Below are 22,433 nucleotides of genomic sequence, written 5' to 3' on the forward strand. Positions count from 1 at the left end.
GAGGTACATAGAGCAGGAAGATCACAGATTCAATCTTGGATCTCAGTCGGCTTGTTTCTGTCAAGCCAGTTACAGGAATCCTGTAATCGGGCAGAATCTCGTGACTAAAGAGGAACAAAACAAAATCAGCCAAACCCCTGATTCCCAACTGCTGATCACCTGTAGGAAACACAATTCAATTTTCCCAGTTTGAGCACTGCCCCAAGATGGTCCCTGTCTACAAAGCAGTGACTGCATTTCAAAAGGTAATTCTCCAGGTCAACTGCTTTGAACTATTTTAAAATGGTCAGATTCCATATAAATCCAAGCTTTATTATGTTATATTTGACATCTAGTTGCACAACGGTACTGTCCTTACCTCTGGGCTGGAAAGTCCCGCTGTACTGAAGGAGTGCTACAACATTGAAACAAGTTTATTACAAGTAACTTAAATATTTTAAGCTTATATTAAAGTGAACTTGAAAGGATAAGTTGATAAAAGCTTAATATGTTTCCAGTCTGAAGCACAACATATTTATAGCACAACACAAAGATTTAGAGAGAATACGTTAATCAATGTATCAAGATATGAGGAAGGATCTGATTCAGACACATTTTAATTTGGATGGATGTTTGCAAACTTTGATTTAATCTACTTAATTGGCATTTCTGAAGAAGGGTCTAGGCCTGAAACGTCAGCTTTCCTGCTCCTCTGATGCTGCTTGGCCTGCTGTGTTCATCCAGCTCCACACCTTGTTATCTCTATTCTACTACACTGCTAAGTTTCTACTCTACATCCAGTAGGGGAATTTCATGGAGTTTGCAAGAACAGGAAATGTGATGGGTAAGGTGACTGAATTGTGTGGAAGCTGAAATTTCAATTTCCTGGCGTTGGGTTGAGGTGTAGAGATTAAGTCAGAGGACAGCACCGTGGTTGTGACATGCCAAACCTCATACCAGGCTGTGGCAGGTTCCCATTTGTAATAAAACTGTGTTCCATTAATACTCAAGAGCATAAACCTACTTTCAATTATTACCTTCAAGTTAAAGTCAGCAGTGCATGAGAATCTCAGAGCACTGGTTCATATTCATTTATAAACAAGGGCTTAACCTTGTGCAGTTGTGTCTGAGGTCAGTGATTTACTTGGTTAGAGACAAAAAGAAACTGCAGATGCTGGAATCCAAGGTAGACAAACTGGAGGCTGGAAGAACACAGCAAGCCAGGCAGCATCTGGAGGAAAGCAGCAGTCAACAGTCAATATTACCCTTCTTCAGGACTGGAAGTGGGGGTAGGGGGAGCTGCAGATAAAGGGGAAGAGAAGCGGAATGGTGATGACAGGTGGACACTGGGCTCCACCTATCACCACCATTTCGCTAACCACCCCCCACAACTCTTTATCTGCAACTCCTCCTACCCCCACATCCAGTCCTGAAGAAGGGCAAGACCAAATCGTTGACATCTCCTTTCCTCCAGATGCTGCTTGGCGCGCTGTGTTCTTCCAGCCTCTGTTTATCTACCAGTGATTTTACTTATTGAACTCTGCATCATTAGGGAATGGAGTAGGAAAGTGGGAGGTTGCATGGAAACTGGCAAGAATGACTTAGTAGTAAGGAGAGTGGTAAGGAGTGTCTGGAGGCATGGGGAAACAGACAAGGGAAGGGCCTGGCATTTTGGTTGTGGTGGGGTTGGTGGAATAGACAGTGCAAGTAAGAAAATGAGGGACGTAAAAGATGGTGTCAACAATGTCCACATGAGGTCTATCTCTGGTTGTCGGCTGGCAAAGCTCTTATAGGGTTTTGAATTCACCAAGAACATGTCAATTAACCCTGCTGAAAGTGATCTCAGGCAATATTCTTTACAATGCATTGAAGGGACAGCCAGTTGAAACTGCAAGTTCAGCCACGTCACACAGACTGGAGAGTATAAAACAGGACACGTGAACAATAAAACTCATCATTGTCTCTTCCACAAGAATGATATGTTCCTAATTCCACTGTAACCAATGTGTGCCAACCATGAGATGTGCCAGTACATGTAGTTCTCTGACTAAACTAGTCTCCACAAATAACAATGATGCCAATATAAATAAAGTGAATTACCATTGGGCAGGAAAGTTGTGACTCTGATGAACTGTCTCCCTGCTTGTCCAGGAGGCTCTTTTACAACCCATCTGTAGCTCCAGTGGGTTGAACTTCTCCTGCTGTATGATGTACCTTGTAGTTCTATTGATTATAATTGTAACTGTGCAGGGACGAGGAAAAAGCAAGAAAGAAATTCTGCCACTGGAAATGTCATGCCACTGTTAAATTTATGCCCTGTGTCTGAATTTAACCAAATTCAAATTATCATGAAACCAGGTCTTGCAGACTGTGAGTGGTGATCGCCCAGTGCAGTTGCGACACAAAATTTTGAGGTCCTGAGCAATGCCTGCAATGGGACTTGGACTGTGTGGCCCCCTTAAAGCTTTGCTTTTTTTTTGTTATTGGTGGACATGGGTTAATGGACTACTCTCTCACAGCCTGGATTGCTGAACAGAACAAGCTTGTGAAACAGTAGGTGTTGCATTTCTTGTGGAACGCCTGGCTTTGCATCAACTTTGCCCACACTCATCTTACTTCGCCCACAGCTGATCAACAGCTGAAATCTCCCCCGCAACAAGTCTCAAAGCCCCTAAATTTTCACTCTGGGATAACACAATGCCAGAGTCATTAAAATGTGGTCACACCAGGAAGACATTTGAGAAATGCTGTGATAAAACATATATCTATATATATATATTTATAGTGTTAGTGGCTGCATGGTAATTAAATGTATCATCTTGCAATCTTTGAGATTTGTCTCCATGCTAGTAGTCTCAGTTCTTACTTAAACAAGCACTGTACATTCTCTCTTTAAAGTTTGTTCTGTGAATCTGACCGTAAAATGCAAGACTTCCTTTGGTTTTGTTGTATTGCTAACTAAAGTATGTGAAGTCCAAACCTGTATTATATTTGTAATACATTTTATCATATTATTAGCTGCCCTTTTAAATGGAAAGGCAATTTAAAAACATAATTATTATCCAAGGTTGACTTTAGAAATGATGTTCATAATGGTATCCAAATGTTTGGGACACCTGTAAGCTACTAAGCCCCCTTTATTGGCCCATCTGTCCACACCAGTGGCACCATTCACTGGTGTATTATAGATTAACTCAGGAAGTTCATCCAAATTACCATCTTTTATTCTTTTCAAGTATTCTCTAAAGTCTACCATACCTCCTCCCAAAGACCTCAGTATAGCATGAGGTGCACAGCAGTCCCATTTGAAAGTGGTGTCCTCAGAAAAAAGATAGACACTGACAAAGCCTTGTACAGCACATAGGCTCTTATAGCCAGCACCAGCTGCATAGTACAACCGTAACATGGACAATGCCGTCTTGATAGCTTCGTTTTCACTTGTACTAATGACAGCTGATAAATTATCATCTCCAGGCTGCAGCTCTTCATTCCACCTTGGATCTTCATGCTGATCATCAGTTGACTGAGATGTAGCATTTGCATCCTGATTCTGCAGTGAACAGATGTTGATGTCTTTATACGAAAGCCCCCAGAAATATTGACCTCTCCATCTGAGAAGAAAAACAATAATATTAAATGAAGAGACAACACAGTGTGGAGCTGGAGGAACACAGCAGGCCAGGCAGCATCAGAGGAGCAAGAAAGTTGACATTTCGGGTCAGGACCGTTCTGCAGTTCTTGCTACCTCTGAATATTAAATGAAGATTGGTTACTTTGACCTGGTTATGTAGAAAAAGTATATAAGAATAGGATGAGAACATCACTTTTGAGCTTGGTCACCCTTTCAATTTGATCATGACTGATGTGTATTTTAATTCAATTTACGCTTCTTAGTTCTGCATTCCTTGTCACTCTTGCCTAACAAAACTGGAAGTCCAAAATTATTAGATAAAGCTTTGATTTTGTTTTACAATTGTGTTTGCAACTACAGAGACTATTATATTAATTTTGCAGAAGTATTTCAGTGCAAATGAAGCAAGGGTGATGTGAGAAGACTTTTCACGCAGCGAGTTGTTACTGCATGGAATGCACTGCCTGGAAATGTGGTGCAGGTAGGTTCAATTGTGGTATTCAAGACAGAATTGGATGGTGTGCAGGGCTACAGGGAAAAGACAGGAGAAGGGCACTATATAACAGAGCTGGTGCAGACAGTATAGGCCAAATGGCTTCCTTTTGTGGCAAAATAATTCTGTGATTCTGTATGACATGTCAATTTTTCTGTGGGGAAAGAGATCAGACGTGCAATATTTCCACAATGACAACATGCATTATTGATTTCATAACATGTTTTAATGAAATAGTTTCACAAAACTTGCATCATCATTTAATACTTGCCAAACAAACATTGATCATTAGCACATTCCTGTCAGCACAGTGTCTTTGCTTACAACATTAACAACATTCATTTATGTAACACTTTTAAGCTGGGCCAACATTCCAAGTTACTTCACAGAAACACCACGTAAGAAATTATACACTGCATCAAAGAAGTCAGAATGTGCATAAACAAAGAAGCATGGGTCTTAAGGATGGTCTTAAAGGTGGAGAGAAAATAAAACTATTTCTCTCTCTAAATATGATCTGACCTCCTGATTAATTCCAGTATTTTCTGTTTACATTTCAGATTTCCAACAGCTGTAATGTCTTGAGTCAATTGGTCTCTGAACTGAACATACGGAACAAACATCCACAGGTCTCTGGTCTCGAGAATTCCAGAGATTCACAACCTTCCCAAAAGAAGATGTCTCTTTTCGTTTTATGTCGAAATGGAAGACCCCTCTTAATCCAGAACTGTGACCTGGTGTTTTTGATTCACACACCACTGAAACATTTTTTTAAGTGTCTAATCTGTCAAGCCTTAAGTTAAATCCTAGTTCTGATTAGGCCACAGGCCTGAAATATTTGCATTTGTTTCTCTCCACACAGATGGTACCAGACCAGCTGAGCCATTTCCTGCTTTTCATTTCAGAGGTTCAGAGATTTTTGGGTACTAAGAAAAATAAGCAATATGGGGCTAATGCCGGAAGATGGAGTTTAAGTGGAATATCAGCCATTATCTTGTTCAATCGTGGACAGGCCTGAGGGGCTAAATGGTTTACTACTGCTCCAGTTTCCAATGTTCCAGTAAGTTTAAAAGTGTCTGCTTGGACCACATCATGTGCCATCAAATCTCACTCTGCTTTGACAAGAACTATCTGTTAATTCTGTGTCATTCTGAAATGGAAATTTAACTCCTGTCTCAATTGCCCGCTGCCATTAATAAATATTTTATTAATTCCCTGGATTTAGAAGTGAAGGAGGGAGAGTCAGAATGTAAACATTCTATGAATTTCATGTGCTAAAATGGTATTGTCATTCGCACCGTGACATTGACAAGAATCCAGACAGCAGTTCTCCACAATTCATCTCAAGTGGGTAGATTCTTTGGAGGGAGGGGGAGGGGAATCAAGAAAATTTTAAATATGTTCTACTTCCTACTCAGAAAAAGCACCATGCTAACTGTTAGTATTGGTTTTATCATTGGGTTCAAAGCCACATTTGTGTCTGTTATGAGTAATATAAGGTGCATGTAGGACAAAGAGAGGGTGTATACGTAGGAGTGCAGACTAAGTGTGTGCAGTGATTACATCAAATTGCATTTCTTGTATAGCTTGACATTTAGGAATAGCAATGGAGTCAGATGTCTGGCTTGCTAAAAATAACAGGAAGAAAAATACAAACTGCAGTACTTAACAATGTATCACAGAGGAGCCAGTGTTATTATGACTGCTCAATTCACGTATAATGATGGATTATGCACCAGACAAAACCCACTTATTTTACAAGAGCACCATCTACAGTCCTTAGTTCCACAAAACAGATTAGCATGATGTGTTGAATTTTGGCTTTATTCCTGTCACATGTATCTCGAGTAGCAAACGTTTTATATGGTGCTTGAGACTCCTTGTGAGAATTTAATTTCATTCTCTCTGCCACACAGCTTCTGAATATTACAAAATGTCTCCATTTGCCTATCTTTAACATTTTTTTGTCTATTTCAAGTGAAGCTAACATAAGGAAGTCTTTAAAGACAGAGTAGGAAATAGGAGAAAGAATTTAGGAAGGACATTGCAAAGCGAAGGGCTAAGAGACATGAAACGTGCTCTAACGAATGGTGGAAAAAAGGGAAGACTACATCCATACGAACTAGAATCAGGGTATTGTAAAATAGAAGGCCGATGAAGAGGCAGCAGAATAGAGCGACGTGGGAATAATCTGTGGACAAGGATAAGGATCTTAAATTTAACTGATTAGTGGTGGTGAGGCAGGAAGTAATGGAAGAGTGTAACTTACTGTGAATAGATAAGATGGAATTGTGGACAATTTGGGAGTTAGGGAACAAAGTGTCTAGTGGGAGAGTGGAATTGAAAGAAATCCATATTAGTAAGAAAATGGTGGTTGGGAAATTAATGAGAGTTAAAAGCTGACAAAGAACCAGGGCCTGATTATCCAAATCCCAGCGTACTAAAAGAAGTGGCCCTTGAAATATTTGGATGCATTGGTAATCATCTTCCAAAATTCAATAGACTCCAGAGCAGTTTCTACAGATTGGAAGGTGGCAACTATTTAAAAAGTGAGAGAAGAAACAGAAAATTACAGTCCAGTTAGCCTAACGTCAGTAGTGGGGTAAATACTACTGTAAAAGATGTGAAAAGAGAACATTTGGAAAACATTGACAGGTTTGGAAAAGCCAGTAGTGGTTTATAAAGGGCAAATCATGCTTAACAAATCTGCTGGAAGTTTTATGAGGATGCAACTAGTACAATACTTAAGGGAGAACCAGTGGATATAGTGTATTTGGATTTTCAGAAGGCTTTTGATAAGGTCCCTCATAAGAGGTTAGTGGCTCTGCACATGGGATTGGGGAAAATATACTGGCATGAATCGAGAATTGGTTGACAGACAGGAAACAGAAAGCGGGAATAAATAGGTCTTTTTCCAAGTGGCAGACAGTGACTAGTGGGACACAATAGGATCAGTGGTTGGGCTCAGCTTTCACAGTATACATAAATGATGTGGATGAAGAAACCAAATGGAGTACTTCCAGGCTTGCTGACAACATAAGGCTGGGTGGGATGGTAAGAGATGAGGGGGATGCAAGGAAGCTTCAAGGTGATTTAAACAACTTGAGTTAATGGCCAAATAACATGGCAGATGCAGTACCATTTGGTTAAACGAGATGTTACACACTTTAGTATGAGAAACAGAAAGGAGGAGTTTAATTTAAACGGTCACATACTGGAAGGTGTGAGTGTACAAAGGGATGTGGGTGTTCTTGCACACCAGTCAATGAAAGTAGACAGACAGATGCAGCAAGTAATCAGGAAGGCAAATGGAATATTGACCTTCATTGCAAGAGGATTTGTATTCAAAAGTAGGGGTGTTTGGTTTACATGGAGACCATACTGGAAGTATTGTGTGAGGTTTTGCTCTACCTACCTGAAGAAGGATTTACTTACCACAGAGGGAATGCAGCAGATCATACCTGAAGTATTGTGTGTAGTTTTACTCTTCCTACCTAAGGAAGGATATACTTGCCATCAAGGGAGTACAATGGTGATACCGGGGATGCAGGATTGACCTATCAGGAGAGTTTGATTTGACTGAGTCTGTGTTCACTAGAGGTTCGAAGGATGAGAGGGGATCTGATCAAAGCGTATAAAATTCTAACAGAGTTGGACAGACTAGATGCAGGGAAGATGATTTTGCTGGTTGGGATGTCTGGAACCAGAGTCTCAGGATATGAGATAGACCATTTAGGACTGAGATGAGGAAAACCTTCTTCACTCAAAGGGCTGTGAACCTGTGGAATTCTGTATCACAGAAGGCTGTGGAGGTCGAGTCACTGAATATATTTAAGAAAGGGATAGATACATTTTTAGATTTTAAAGACATCAAGGGGTATGAGGAGAAGCAAGACTATGGAATTAAGATAGAGGATTAGCCATGATCATCTTGAATGTCGGAGCAGGCTCGAACAGCCAAGTGGCTTACTCCTGCTCCTATGTTCCCTCAAGTTCATGGAGCATGGAGGTAGGGCTATTGGTGAAAAAAGCATCCAAGAAATTCATTGGTTTTCCACATCTTAAATTTGAGGAAATTCCATGAATTTGTGCCATTCAGGCTGCCCAGAGTGGTCATGAAATAGGAACAATTATTGAGAGTGTAATCTGGGTGCTGTCAACTTGCACAGGAAGTCTGGCAATCAGAGGTCAACACATAAATATGGAAAAGGAGGAAGGAACATTGTGGAACATTGGATGTCACTCTGCATGGCTAGAAAGAGAAGTTATTTTTTGATGCCGCTCTGGATGTAGTAGAATGTTGGAGTAAAAAAGCAGAACTTTTCAGAAGTCGGTCCATAATGGTGACTTTGAGAAAGAGAACAGGGCAAAAGGGCACAATTTAGCACTCAGCTCATTGAAAGGTCAAAAGTTGGTTATGGAATGAATTATTGGAGCAGGATTTGAATTTCATCCATGAGAAGGACTTAGACAAGTAAAGATGGCAGAAAAGTATTAGTGTGGTAGAGGAAGAAACTTAGTGTGAGTGAGGAGTTGGAGGGTTTTATCAGGACAAAGCAGATGCTGATTATGGCTGAGAACTGATGATCTCAACCTTTAAGATAAAATATATCTGCTCATGCTTGGTTGGTTTTGGAAGTGAGAGCAAAGCAGGTGAAACAAGGGGGCCAGAGGAGCTCTTAATGAACAATGGAGCTTTCCTTTCACAGAATCATATAATTATTAGAGCACAGAGGAGGCCATTGGCCCCATTTTGCCTGCACCAGCTCTTCAAAAGAGTGTCATTACCTTGTGCAAATACCCTGCCTTTTTCCCCTCCTTGCACACTATTTCTTTCCAAATAATCATCCAGTGTTCTCTTGAATGCCTCAACTGAACCGGCCTTCACCACATTTCTAGGCAGGGCATTCCAAACCCGAACTACTGTGCTTGCTGTGTGAAAACATTTTTCACCTCACCCTTGCTTCTTTTACACATAACTTTAAATCTATGCCCTTTCGTTCTTGTTCCTTTTCTGACCATGAACAGCTTCTCGCTATCTACTCTGTCCGGACCACTCATCATTTTGACCGCTATAAAATTTCCCCCAAAACTCTCCCTCCAAAATGATCCCAAACTTAACTGCAGCAAGGAAAACAGAGTAATGATTGAGATGATCAAGATCGCTTTAGTGGTGAAGCACAAGGTTAAATATCTAGTGCTGAAAGTTTTGGCTCTGAAGGGACCTTAGCAGGCAGCAGACATGATCAGATAACCCCCTCTCCTAATCTGACGTTAATGTAAAGTAAAAAAAGGCAGTCAATCTGTTCATGTCAATATTCTACTGAGATTAGTTTAAAATTACTTTCGAGTCTCTGATTAATTAGAAACCTAGAAGAAACCTGTTTGTTCATGTTTTCTGTCATAATTTTATAGCAGGATTTTAAAAGCTTTATCCTACACTAAACTTTACCATTAGTTTAGGAGTCTCATGATGAAAAGCTTCACTGCTGAATATTTGACTTTTGAGGCTAGAATGGTAATACCATACTGTTACACATGATTGTACATTCCATCTGTTGTATTTTTTTTACCTGAGACTATCTGGATCACGGGTTACAAAGGGCTGGTTGATGACCCCCATTATGGGGAGCCCAGAACTTCGGTTATATACACCAATCAGAATGGTCACACACTGGAGGCCTTTGGAGTAAATTCCATCTTTAGGCTTTTCATCAGCATATCCTTTTATGTACTGAAATGTTGAGTCTAAAGAGATAAGAACATTTGTGTAAAAGAAACAAGAAATTTTTTCTGTTGTTACAAACATTGGAAAATAAAACTGACAATGAAAGTCTGTCTGCTGCATAAGAAAAATGAGATACAGTTTTAACAACTGATGTATGTTTCTTAAAATTGACCCTTTATTAGCAGTGTTCACACCAAACTTTCCTTTGACATGATAACAGAAGTTGATTATACTTGGACTTAATAGCCTTTTCTCATTTCATGCTTCCTATGAACTTGAGTGTCCCTTTATTCTTGGTCATGTGTCTCAGGTTCATAACCATGATTTTCAACTTGGAAAGTTCCTTTTAGACAGGAGAGAAAGGTAACAGGAGATGATAGACCTACCCTCTTTTTCAGGGAAAAAGTGTAAGGTTGGAGATAGAAAGAACTGCCGATGCTGGAGTCAGAGATAACACAGTGTGAAGCTGGAGGAACACAGCAGGCCAGGTAGCATCAAAGGAGTAGGAAAGCTGACGTTTCGGGTCAGGACCCTTCTTCGGAAGGGTACCGATCCGAAACGTCAGCTTTCCTGCTCCTCTGATGCTGCCTGGCCTGCTGTGTTCCTCCAGCTCCACACTGTGTTATTTAGGTCTAAGGTAGGTTAACTTCTATCCCTTAATTGCAGCCCTGTAGTACTGTATACTTAGAGGATAATACATTTTACAAGAAGGCTGAAGAAGGATAGAACCACATATATTAATGGTTGAAAATAAAGTTCTAAAAGTGCATGCATTGTATTTTAACTTTTGTGGTTTTTGCTTTTTGTTTCCATGGACTGAATTTTCTGGATATTCATCTCTAAAGTGGGAACAGAATGCAAGAGGATGTGGGCAGAAAATACCTGAGTCAGCCAATCCAGATGCAAGCAACAGTCAGCAAAACAGTTTGTGGATGGGACAGGAAGCACTTGCCTCCTTCTAACTGAGGCCAATGAAAGCAGTTGTAAAGGTCATAAATTGTTTGTTGGACAGGGACAGTGCACTATTTAAAGCATGGTGCAAGTTTCAGAAGCTGACAGTTTCTGATCAACTGTCAGGAGGTGGGTACACAGTGGGGAGTGTCTCAAGGCTGCCTTAAGGCAACAGTCCTTTCCCCTGGGAGGGTCAATGTGACAAAGAGGATACAGCACTTTGAGACTAGGTGCATTTGGGGCAGTACAGGTCGCATAGACAATGGACATAGTGTTTACGCATCAAATGGCGTCATCACCCAATAGATGTCACGGGGACAATGGAGCAGGAGGCAACGCAATCAATTGCAATAGGATGGCCAGCTATCTAAAAGGCAGCTAGCAGTGGGGCACAACTGTCAGCTTCTGGAGCCAGTAGTGATGGGGGGCAACATCCTCAGCAGGATAGGTGGAAGCCTGGATATCAACAGGGCATGGGAAAGGAAACAGGATTAAAAACAAAGCATGCCAACCCTAAGACAACAATCAAGCAGGTCATTGGGCGATTGAAGATGTAATTCTGTTGCCTGAATTGGATATGCCCTCCAATATCATCCAGCAAGGATTGCCGCCATTGTAATGTTATTGTGTGCTCTCCATTTCATGAGTCTCCAGAGAGGTGTAGAAGTTGAGGACAATGAGAATCTGCAAGGAGACTGTTCATCATGCAAAAGCAAGGAAAGGTAGACGACATTGAACAGTGGAGTGCTGTCTGCATGGAAAGGTGTCTCCTCCTGATGCTGTCAGGACAAGAACCTCTTTCTTGCTTTCACGGTCTCCAGCATTAGATTCAGATTGGTATCAGTGAGGAAGGTGGCAGTGTGGTGGTAATGACACTGGCTAGTAACCCAGAGACCCATGCTCTAGTGTGCTTGGAACATTGGTTTCAATCCCACTATGGCAATTGGTGAAATTTGAATGCAAAAAATTCTGGAATTTCCATCTAGTCTAATGGAGACCATGTATTAGTATCAGTAGGCATGACAACCATACAGTCACATTGAGGATGTTCTCTATCTTGTTGTGTGGAACTACTACTATGCTAATTACGACAGACGTTGAATGTCTAGAAACTCAAAACCAGGCATTAATGAATGGCTGTGGGCCATCAGCAGCAGAAGAATTGCATTCACCTATTGGAATAGGATTAGGTCATTTGGTCCATTTAACCTGCCCTACTTTTCAATATGGCTGATCGAACACTTCAATGCCTTTTACTGAACCCATCTTAGCTGCATCTACCCTGTCTAGCCCTTTAAGTATTTTGTAGGTTTCAATGAGATCACTGTTCATTCTTTGAAATTCTAGACAGTTCAGGCCCAATTTGCCCAATCTCTCTTCATTGGGCAGTCCAGCCAAGCCAGGAATGTCTAGTGAACCTTTGTTGCACTCCCTCTATGACAATGCCTTTCCTGAGGCACGGAGACCAAAACTGCATTCAGTACTCCGAGTGTGGTCTAACCAAGCTCTTACACAATTGAATACAATTCACTCCTCCTGTACTTAAATTCTCTTGCAATGAAGGCTAATATTCCACTAGCCTTTCAAATAGTTTGCTGCACTCACATATTAACCTTCTGTAACTTATTGACAAGGACACCCAAGTCCCTTTGTACATCTACATTTTACAACCTCTTACCTTTTAAGAAATGCTTTGCAGATCTGTTTATTCTACCTTAGTAGGTAAGTTGATATTTTTCCACATTATATTCAATCTGGCATATTCTTGCATATTCAACAAACCGGTCCAAATACTCCTGCACCTGCTTTTCATCTTCCTCACAACATACACTGACTCTTAGTTTCGTATCACCTGCAAATAAGGGAAGGAAAGGCCTAGTGGTATCATTGCTGGACTGTTAATCCAGAGACCCAGGCAATGTTCTGGGGACCTGGGTTTGAATCCTGTCATGGCTGATGGTAGAATTTGAATTCAATAAATATCTGGAATTAAGAGTTTAATGTTGACAACGAATTGATTGTTGGAAAAACCCATTTGTTTCATTAACATCCTTTAGGGGAGGAAACAGTCATCCTTACCTTGTTTGACTCCAGATCCACAACAATGTAGTTGACTCTTAACTGCCCTCTGGGCAATCAGGGACACCCTCATTCAATGAATGAACAGAAAATAAAAATGGAAACATTACATTTGGTCCCCTCCTACAAATCATTGATAGCATACATATTAGTGAACATCTGGGGCTCAAGTACTGATTTCTGCAGTGCCCCACTAACCACAGCCTGCCAACAGAAGAATGACCCTCATTTATTCCTACTCTCTGTTTTCTCTTTGTTAGCTAATCATTAATCCATGGCATATGCTCACATCTTTCTAACCAGTCTCCTGTTGGGGATTTTGTCAAAAGCCTTCCAAAAATCTAAGTACACTATGCCCATCATCTCTCTTTTAATGATTTTGTTAGTAACATCTTCAAGAAAACTCCCAGTTTGTCAAACACTATTTCCCATTTGTAAATCCATTCTATGCCCAGTCAGATAATTTCATGCAAGTGCACATTAATCATTTACTTTAACTTAGATTCTAGCACCTCTGATATGACGGATGGGAGGCTCACAGGCAGTTCTTTGTTTTCTATCTCACTCTCTTCTCTTCTCAAACAGTGGGATGACATTTTTACCTTCCAATCTACAGAATCATTCCAGAATCTACAGAATTTCATAAGATAATCATAAATGCATTGACTATGTCTATAGACACCACCTTCTTCAACACTTTAACTGCAATCTGTAACCTTATAGCATGGAATATCCTCAACTACACCATTACCATCAAACCAGGAGATCTACTCTGGTTCAACACAATGTGGAAGAGGGCATGCCAGGAGCAGCACCAGGCATACCAGGTGTTAACCTGGTGAAGCTACAACAGAGGACTACTTACATGCAAAACAGAAGAAGCAGCATGCAAAATAAACAGGGCTAAGTGATGCCATGACCAATAGATCATATCTAAGCTCTGTGGTCCTGCTACATCTAGTTGTGAATAGTAGTGGACAATTAAACAACTAACAAGAGGAGAAGGTTCCATAAATATCCCCATCCTCATCAATGGGATAGTCAAGCATGTCCATGTAAAAGACAAGGTTGAAGCATTTGTACCCATCTTCAACCAGAAGTGTTGACTGGATGATCAACCTGAATCTCCTCTTGAGATTCCCAAAATCACGGAAGTGAATCTTCAGCCGATTGGATTTACTCCATGTGATGTCAAGAAATGGCTGAAGGCACTACATTCTGCAAAGGCTAGGGAGCCTGAGAACAGAATGCTGCAGAATTAGCCGTGTCTCTAGCCAAGCTTTTCCAGTATTGCTACTGGCATCTACCAAACAATGTGGAAAATTGCCCAGGCACATTCCGTTCACAAAAAGCAGGGCAAATCTAACCTGGCCAATTAGTTCCCGATTAATCTACTCTTGATCATCAACGAAGTGACAGGAGGGGTGATCCACAGTGCTATCAAGCAGTACTTGCAAAGGAATAACCTCTCAACTCAGTTTGGATTTTATCAGGGCATTCATTACAGCCTTGGCCTAAACATGGACAAAAGGGGTTAATTCCAGAGGTGAAGTGAGAGGGACTGCCCTCGACATCAAGGCTGCATTTGACCAAGTGTAGCATCAAGGTGCCTGAGCAAAACTGAAGCCAGTTGAAAGTGGGGGAATGGTCTCTGCTGGTTGGAGTCATATTTAGCACAAACGAGGATGGTTATTGGTCATCTTGGTCCAAGAACATTGTTGCATAAGTTCCTTAAGGTAGTGTCTGAGGCCAACCATCTTCAATTCCAAAGAAGAGTCATATTGGACTCAAAATGTTAATTCTCTTTCTCTAACCACAGATGCTACCAGACCTGCTGAGTATCTCCAGCATTTCCTGTTTTTATACAGTTAAAAAAAGTGATGGGCTGCCTTGCTGTCTTCCAGACTTGTGGCTTCTTTATGGCATCTCATTCCTTTCTGCTACTGTGAAATTGTTCACACAAACTGCTGATCTTCCCCTCAGTACAACTAGAAGTCTAATCGGTGGCTGCCATGGGGAGTCTAAATGAGTTTGACACTTCATCTGACCCAGTGTTCTCTGCCGTGATTGGCTCTAAGCGGACAAGAAACACATCTCCATACCAATTGGGTGCTGACCTCTTGGAAGTCTGAATTTTAATCAATTTCCCGGTGGAGGCAGATTTTGGGCCCAAACACAGAACCAGCTCCTGTCTCCAGTCTTTGTGGCATAAACACAGACACCTATTCTGCTATTTTCCGGTTTGAATTCACCTCCTCTGGATAAAATCAATGTGACTATTAAGCTATGGCCCTTTCCATGATTAATATAATCTAAACATCACATGATCTGAGCATAGCATGTTTCCTGTACTGAACTTTTCTCTCAACAGGTAGGAATGCTCTCTGGCTGTTGTCCACTTGATTTGACAGCTTGTCTGAATACAAGAAAAGTTACTCCTTAAGAATTCCAAAGATCAAATGTTAGCTGAGGCCAGAATTCGAACAGTCTCACAGATGACATTTAGCTGTTTACCACTTATAGTCATTAACCATCCAATTTCCGATATAAGTATGGTGCTTAGGAAGCATAAGGTCATTGATAATCAATACAATCTGTATTTCAATGAAGCATTCACTGGTGGAAATCTATATTTAAGTTTGAACAATGTGCACCGCAGAATGGATATACTGTTTCAGGTTGTATTCATTAGCTTACAGTTAAAATTTTTAACAGCCATGTGACATAAAAACGAAATACAAAGAAGCTGACATGTCAGGAATTGTAGGAAAATCATATTATTATCAATGATTTTAAAATATTTAAAGTAGTTACAGTAAGTTTAATATTTAAATAGAACATTGAGGATTACTGACAGCATTTACATCTGTGCTATCAGATGAGTTATGCTAGCAGCATGTTTCTGCATAGTTTTATGGTTTTCTTCATTTGCAAACCAAAATTCCCTTTATTAGCCTTCGCTGTATCACACAAACTTCATCCGAACTTTGAGCCATATTCAAACACCCAGCTGTCAAATCTCTTGTCCTTTGTTTCCTCCCAAACTTGCAGCTGTCAAACTGATAAACCACTCACTCAGCTCCACTTCTTCAGTCCAGTAAAATCCTAATTCTCTCACACCCTGGTTGTTCACTTTGCTATAGATACTATTTCCATTCCTTCATTTAAGGCATTCAGATTCGAAAGCATTCCTTGGCACAATTGGCTCAGCCATCATAATCAAATATTAAATACTATTGGACCCTTGCAATACCTATTTAAAACGTTGTCTTCCATTGTCCACCTCAGTAAGACAACCATCACTTGATTCCACTTTTATCTATCTGACAGCATCCAGAATATCTTCAGGAATGACTGCAACTCCCAAAAACTTATCCTTGGCCCTTTCTCCTATCACATCCATCAGCTGGTAATATAATTTGAAGATACAATATATATTTCCATTTATGTGTGGGCAAAACTCTACTCCAACTCTCTGTCATGCCTAACAACTCTACCAATATCCATGGTCAGGCTTTTTGTCTCAGTGCCAAGTGTAAAAGACCACAATTCCATTCAGTTAAACACTTGGAAGATGAAAGTCATCATCTATGTGCGTGCCCCCAGACCCTCCCCAACAAAAAGTAAATTTAATGGATTCAATTCTGATTCCATCACCTTCTTTGACCACTGAGTCAGATTGTATGCAACTGTTCACATTATGCTAGTTGGGCCAAATTTGAGTTCAGATCCCTTAACAGCACTTTCTAAACATGTGACCCAATCATGTAGAAGGGCAAGGTAAACAAATCCTTGGGATTGCCAGCATCTACAAGTTCTCCTCAAACCACAAACCAACCTGACTTGGAACTATATAGTTGGTCTTTCACTGCTGCTGGGTCAAAATCCTGAAACTGCTTTCCTGACAGCACTTTAGGTACACATGCACCAGACGGACTACAGCAGTTTGCGAAGGCAGCTTACCACCACCTTCACAAGGGATTTAACAGTATCTTAGGTTTGTTGAAAACATCCTCATCACTGCTATGACTCTTTGATCTTTTACTTAAAAATTCTGTATCTGATACTACCTCTCTCACTAACACCTGAAGGAGGAGTGAGGCTCCGAAAGTTTGTGTTTTCAGATAAACCTGTTGAAATATAACCTGGTGTCATGTGATTTCTGACCTTGATCACAAGGGACGGGCAGCAAAGTGTTAGTCTAGCCATCTATGCTTATAAACAATGAAAAATGTAAGGTAATCTATCAGTAACAAAGCGTGCCTACCACCTCTGTAACATCTCTCACCACTGCGTATGCTTCCACTGAGTTGTTGCTCAAATCGTGACAGTCCTTTATAGAACTTGCTTGAATCAGAGGTTGTTGGTAAGTGTTTTTTTAAAAAATTCTCCTGTGGGACATGGGTGTCGCAGGCTGGCCAGCATTCATTGCCCATCCCTAGTTGCCCTTGAGAAGGTAGCAGTGAGCTGCCATCATGAACCACTGTAGTCCATCTGCTGTAGGTAGACCCACAATGCCCTTAGAGAAGGAGTTCCTGGATTTTAACCCAGCGACACTAAAAGAATGGCAATATATTTCCAAGTTAGGATGGGAAATGGCTTTGACAGGAACTTGCAGGTGGTGATGTCCCAATGTATTACTGCCCTCATACTTCTAGATAGAAGTGGTCCGAGGTTTTGAAGGTGCCATCTAAAGGATCACTGGTAAGTTTCTGCAGTGCATCTTGTAGATAGTACACCCTACTGCTGCTGAGCGTTGGTCATGGAGGGAGTGGATGCTTGTAGGGGTGGTGCTAATCAGCGGGGCTGCTTTGTCCTGGATAGTATCAAGTTTCTTGAGTGTTGTGGAGTTATACTCATCCAGACAAGTGGTGAGTATTCCATCACACTCTGACTTGTGCTTTATGGATAAGCTTTGAGGAGTCAGGAAGTGTATTACTCGCCACATATTCCTAACCTCTGACCTGCTCTTGTAGCCGTTGTATTTATATGGTGAGTCCAGTTGAGTTCCTGGTCCATTGTAACCCTCAGGATGTTGATGATGGGGAATTCAGTGATGGCAACATCATTGAATGTCAAGAGGTGGTAGTTAGATTATTTCTAGTTGGAGATGGTCATTGTCTGACATTTTTGTGGTATGAATGATGGAAATGTTTCAAGGAGTTGGCTTGTAATTATAAATTTTAACATAATAGAAGTCCCTAAAAAAGTAAAACTGAAACTGCAATGTCAATTCTCATTGTCTGAACTGAAGATTGAGGTATAATTCATTGCTGGAAACTGAATACTATAATTTCTCAATAAAAGTGGCAACAACAATAAGAACCATCTGTGTCACTGTGGCTCCAAGTGAAGTTAAAAAAAAAGCTGTACATTACTCGAATATAGCAATGAACTAGATGGCTAGCAGAAAAATGACAAATGAAATTCACTCCAGCAAAATGTAAGGTATTGCGTTTGGGGAAGGGAATACACAATGATTAGCACAATATTAATAAGTGTAAAAGAATGGAGGGGCCTTGGAGTCAGAAAATTTTAGAGACACAAAATAAGTTTTTTTTTAGTCCTCCTCCTCAGGGCTACTTTTTGATTTTCAAAGCCCATATATTGGTTTTGCAGGACTTACATTTCTGGGCAGACATTTTCATGGCCTTCAATGGGCCGGAGACCCCAAAGCAGACAACACCATCTTTTCCAACAACAGACCAAGGAACAGGACCCGGTCAGCTTCAAACATCACTCCAGCCTCTGCAGGAAGAATTGTGCCAGGATGGGAAAGTGTCATAATGTGGCCATTAATTGGAATGATAAGGACCTCAGTTGGTCCCAAAATGGATGGGCTGCCTAGGATGACCCACCATCCTAATATTTGAAGGAACTGTCCCTTATTTTGACTGCTTGTGCCACGTCTCTTAAAGGATGCCTATTGTCCATAATTTGAGGAAAGCCTGTTGGATAATACTGCGCCTGGGAATCCCAGTGAAGTGATTTGACCAGCACTGCATGTCTGACAGACATCCAGATGATAATGTTATGACTCCGCGAGATAAATTGTACTCAACCCCATCTGCTCTAATGGCCAACCAAAATCCCCATAATCCCTCACCTGTTCTCGATGTCATCGACAATCCTCCTCTTTCTCCACTCTCTAGTTCCCCAGTGAAGTGTCACTTTTTTTTATTTTATAGAAGTTAGTCACCTCTAATGTCTCCCCCGACGTGCATAAAATTATGGTTGGGGGCTGAGCAGGTTGGCATTAAAAAGCACCCAAAGTATCATGTCTGATTTTACACCTGAACTCTGCCTTATATTGCCAAGAAACAACCAGGTAAATGGTTAAGTAAAACATTACAATACAAATAACAGACACTCTGAAGTTAAACCAGTTTCCAGATTGTGATGATGGTTTAAAATGTTTTGAATTTTGGTGGCAGGAATTATGATGTCAGGTCACAAGAGTAAAAATGTTTCAATGGTATTCATTATTTCCTACATACAGGAGAGTATTTCATTTTAAATTTGGAACTGTATTTATCTAAGGGATCCAGTAGACCCTATTTTCAATACCATGCTCCACGATAATGGAACAGCTGCACCACATGATAATCATTGCCAAACCAGTTTATATCATCTGCATCAAAGCTATCCTAGTTTAAATCGAATGAGCAGGAAGTGAGAATCACTTTGAACTGCTGCAATGGGCTGCCAAAGCCATCATAATATTTATCACTCAAGACATTCCAAGTATGAATGTGCCAGAAAGTACCGACTAAACTATAGTGATAAGGGACAGGGATCACATTGATAATGGATGTTGTTCAAGAGAAACAAATAAGGACAAAATTAATGTTCACTTCTGAATATATGTAGAAAAGAATTAAAATCATTGCCCTTAACTCTCGCATAATTTCTCCAAGCATTATTACAATTAAATTTAGATAAAACAAAGCAATACTGGTATCATAACAGAGACAGTGGGAACTGCAGATGCTGGAAAATCTGAGATAACAAGGTGTAGAGCTGGATGAACACAGCAGGCCAAGCAGCATCAGAAGAGCAAGAAAGCTGACGTTTCGGGCCTAGACCCTTCATCAGAAATGGGGGAGGGGAAGGGGGTTCTGAAATAAATAGGGAGAGAGGGGGAGGCGGATAGAAGATGGATAGAGGAGAAGATAGGTGGAGATGAAACAGACAGGTCAAAGAGGCAGGGATGGAGCCAGTAAAGGTGAGTGTAGGTGGGGAGATAGGGAGGAGATAGGTCAGTCCAGGGAGGACGGACAGGTCAAGGGGGTGGGATGAGGTTGGTAGGTAGGAAATGGGGGTGTGGCTTGAGGTGGGAGGAGGGGATAGGTGGGAGGAAGAACAGGTTAGGGAGGCGGGGACGAGCTGGGCTGGTTTTGGGATGTGGTAGGGGGAGGGGAGATCTTGAAGCTTGTGAAATCCACATTGATACCATTGGGCTGCAGGGTTCCCAAGCGGAAAATGAGTTGCCGTTCCTGCAACCTTCGGGTGGCATCGTTGTGGCACTGCAGGAGGCTCAAGATGGACATGTCGTCTGAGGAATGGGAGGGGGAGTTGAAATGGTTCGTGACTGGGAGGTGCAGTTGTTTATTGCGAACCGAACGTAGGTGTTCTGCAAAGCGGTCCCAAAGCCTCCGCTTGGTTTCCCCGATATAGAGGAGGCCACAACGGGAACAGCGGATGCTGTATACCACATTAGCAGATGTGCAGGTGAACATCTGCTTTATGTGGAAAGTCTTCTTGGGGCCTGGGATGGGGGTGAGGGAGGAGGTGTGGGGGCAGGTGTAGCACTTCCTGCGGTTGCAGGGAAAAGTGCTGGGTGTGGTGGGGCTGGAGGGGAGTGTGGAGCGGATGAGGGAGTCACAGAGAGAGTGGTCCCTCCGGAAAGCAGGTATGGGTGGGGAGGGAAAAATGTCTTTGGTGGTGGGGTCGGATTGCAGATGGCGGAAGTGTTGGAGGATGATGCGTTGGATCCGGAGGTTGGTGGGTAGTACGTGAGGACGAGGGGGATTCTTTTTTGATTGTTCTTGCAGGGACGGGGTGTGAGGGATGAGTTGCAGGAAATGCGGGAGACATGGTTGAGGGCGTTCTCGTCCACTGAGGGGGGGAAGTTGCGGTCCTTGAAAAACGAGGACATCTGAGTACGGGAGTGGAATGCCTCATCCTGGGAGAAGATGCGGCGGAGGTGAAGGAATTGGGAATAGGGGATGGCATTTTTGCAGGAAAAAAGGAGGTGTATTCTGGGTACCCGCATGGGCCCAAGCTATGCCTGCCTCTTTGTAGGTTATGTGGAACAATCCCTCTTCCGTACCTACACTGGCCCAAAACCCCACCTCTTCCTCCTTTACATTGATGACTGTATCGGCACCGCCTCGTGTTCCCACGAGGAGCTCGAACAGTTCATCCACTTCAGCAACACCTTCCACCCCAACCTTAAGTTCACCTGGACCATCTCTAACACCTCTCTCACCTTCCTGGACCTCTCTGTCTCCATCTCGGGCAATCACCTAGAAACCGATATCCATTTCAAGCCCACCGACTCCCACAGCTACCGAGAATACACCTCCTCCCATCCACCTTCCTGCAAAAATGCCATCCCCTGTTCCCAATTCCTTCGCCTCCACCGCATCTGCTTCCAGGATGAGGCATTCCACTCCCGTACATCTCAGATGTCCTCGTTTTTCAAGGACCGCAACGTCCACCCCTCAGTGGTCGAGAACGCCCTCGACCGTTTCTCCCGCAACTCATCCCTCACACCCCGTCCCCGCAATAACAACCAAAAAAGAAACCCCTCGTCCTCACATACCACTCCACCAACCTCCGGATCCAACGCATCATCCTCCGACACTTCCGCCATCAGCAATCCGACCCCACCACCAAAGACATTTTTCCCTCCCCACCCTTATCTGCTTTCTGGAGGGACCACTCTCTCCGTGACTCCCTTGTCCGCTCCACACTCCCCTCCAGCCCCACCACAACTGGCACTTTTCCCTGCAACCGCAGGAAGTGCTACACCTGCCCCCACACCTCCTCCCTCACCCCCATCCCAGGCCCCAAGAAGACTTTCCACATTAAGCAGATGTTCACCTGCACATCTGCCAATGTGGTATACTACATCCGCTGTACCCATTGTGGCCTCCTCTATATCGGGGAAACCAAGCGGAGGCTTTGGGACCGCTTTGCAGAACACCTACGCTCGGTTCACAATAAACAAATGCACCTCCCAGTCGCGATCCATTTCAACTCCCCTTCCCATTCCTCAGACGACATGTCCATCCTGGGCCTCCTGCAGTGCCACAACGATGCCACCCGAAGGTTGCAGGAACAGCACCTCATTATCCACTCGGGAACCCTGCAGCCCAACGGTATCAATGTGGATTTCACAAGCTTCAAAATCTCCCCTCCCCCTACCGCATCCCAAAACCAGCCCAGCTCGTCCCCGCCTCCCTAACCTGTTCTTCCTCCCACCTATCCCCTCCTCCCACCTCAAGCTGCACCCCCATTTCCTACCGACTAACCTCATTCCGCCCCCTTGACCTGTCCGTCCTCCC

The 22,433-nt window shown here is 42.3% G+C and overlaps 1 protein-coding gene across 1 annotated transcript in view; it reads right to left on the reverse strand.

Moving 5' to 3' along the window:
* Nucleotides 1–1,210: 1,210 nt before the first annotated feature.
* LOC109933224 (inositol polyphosphate 1-phosphatase) overlaps nucleotides 1,211–22,433 on the reverse strand; it is a 79,812-nt gene continuing 58,589 nt past the window's right edge. Inside the window, exons 6-7 of the mRNA XM_048599542.1 lie at nucleotides 9,677–9,851; nucleotides 1,211–3,590 (exon numbers count right to left, since the gene is read on the reverse strand). Coding sequence (XP_048455499.1) covers nucleotides 3,038–3,590; nucleotides 9,677–9,851 — 728 coding nt within the window. The 3' untranslated portion in view covers nucleotides 1,211–3,037. The remainder of the gene's footprint in view (nucleotides 3,591–9,676; nucleotides 9,852–22,433) is intronic.

The sequence above is a fragment of the Rhincodon typus genome, chromosome 7 (assembly GCF_021869965.1).
Source record: "Rhincodon typus isolate 14 chromosome 7, sRhiTyp1.1, whole genome shotgun sequence".
In the NCBI taxonomy this organism is placed as follows: domain Eukaryota; kingdom Metazoa; phylum Chordata; class Chondrichthyes; order Orectolobiformes; family Rhincodontidae; genus Rhincodon; species Rhincodon typus.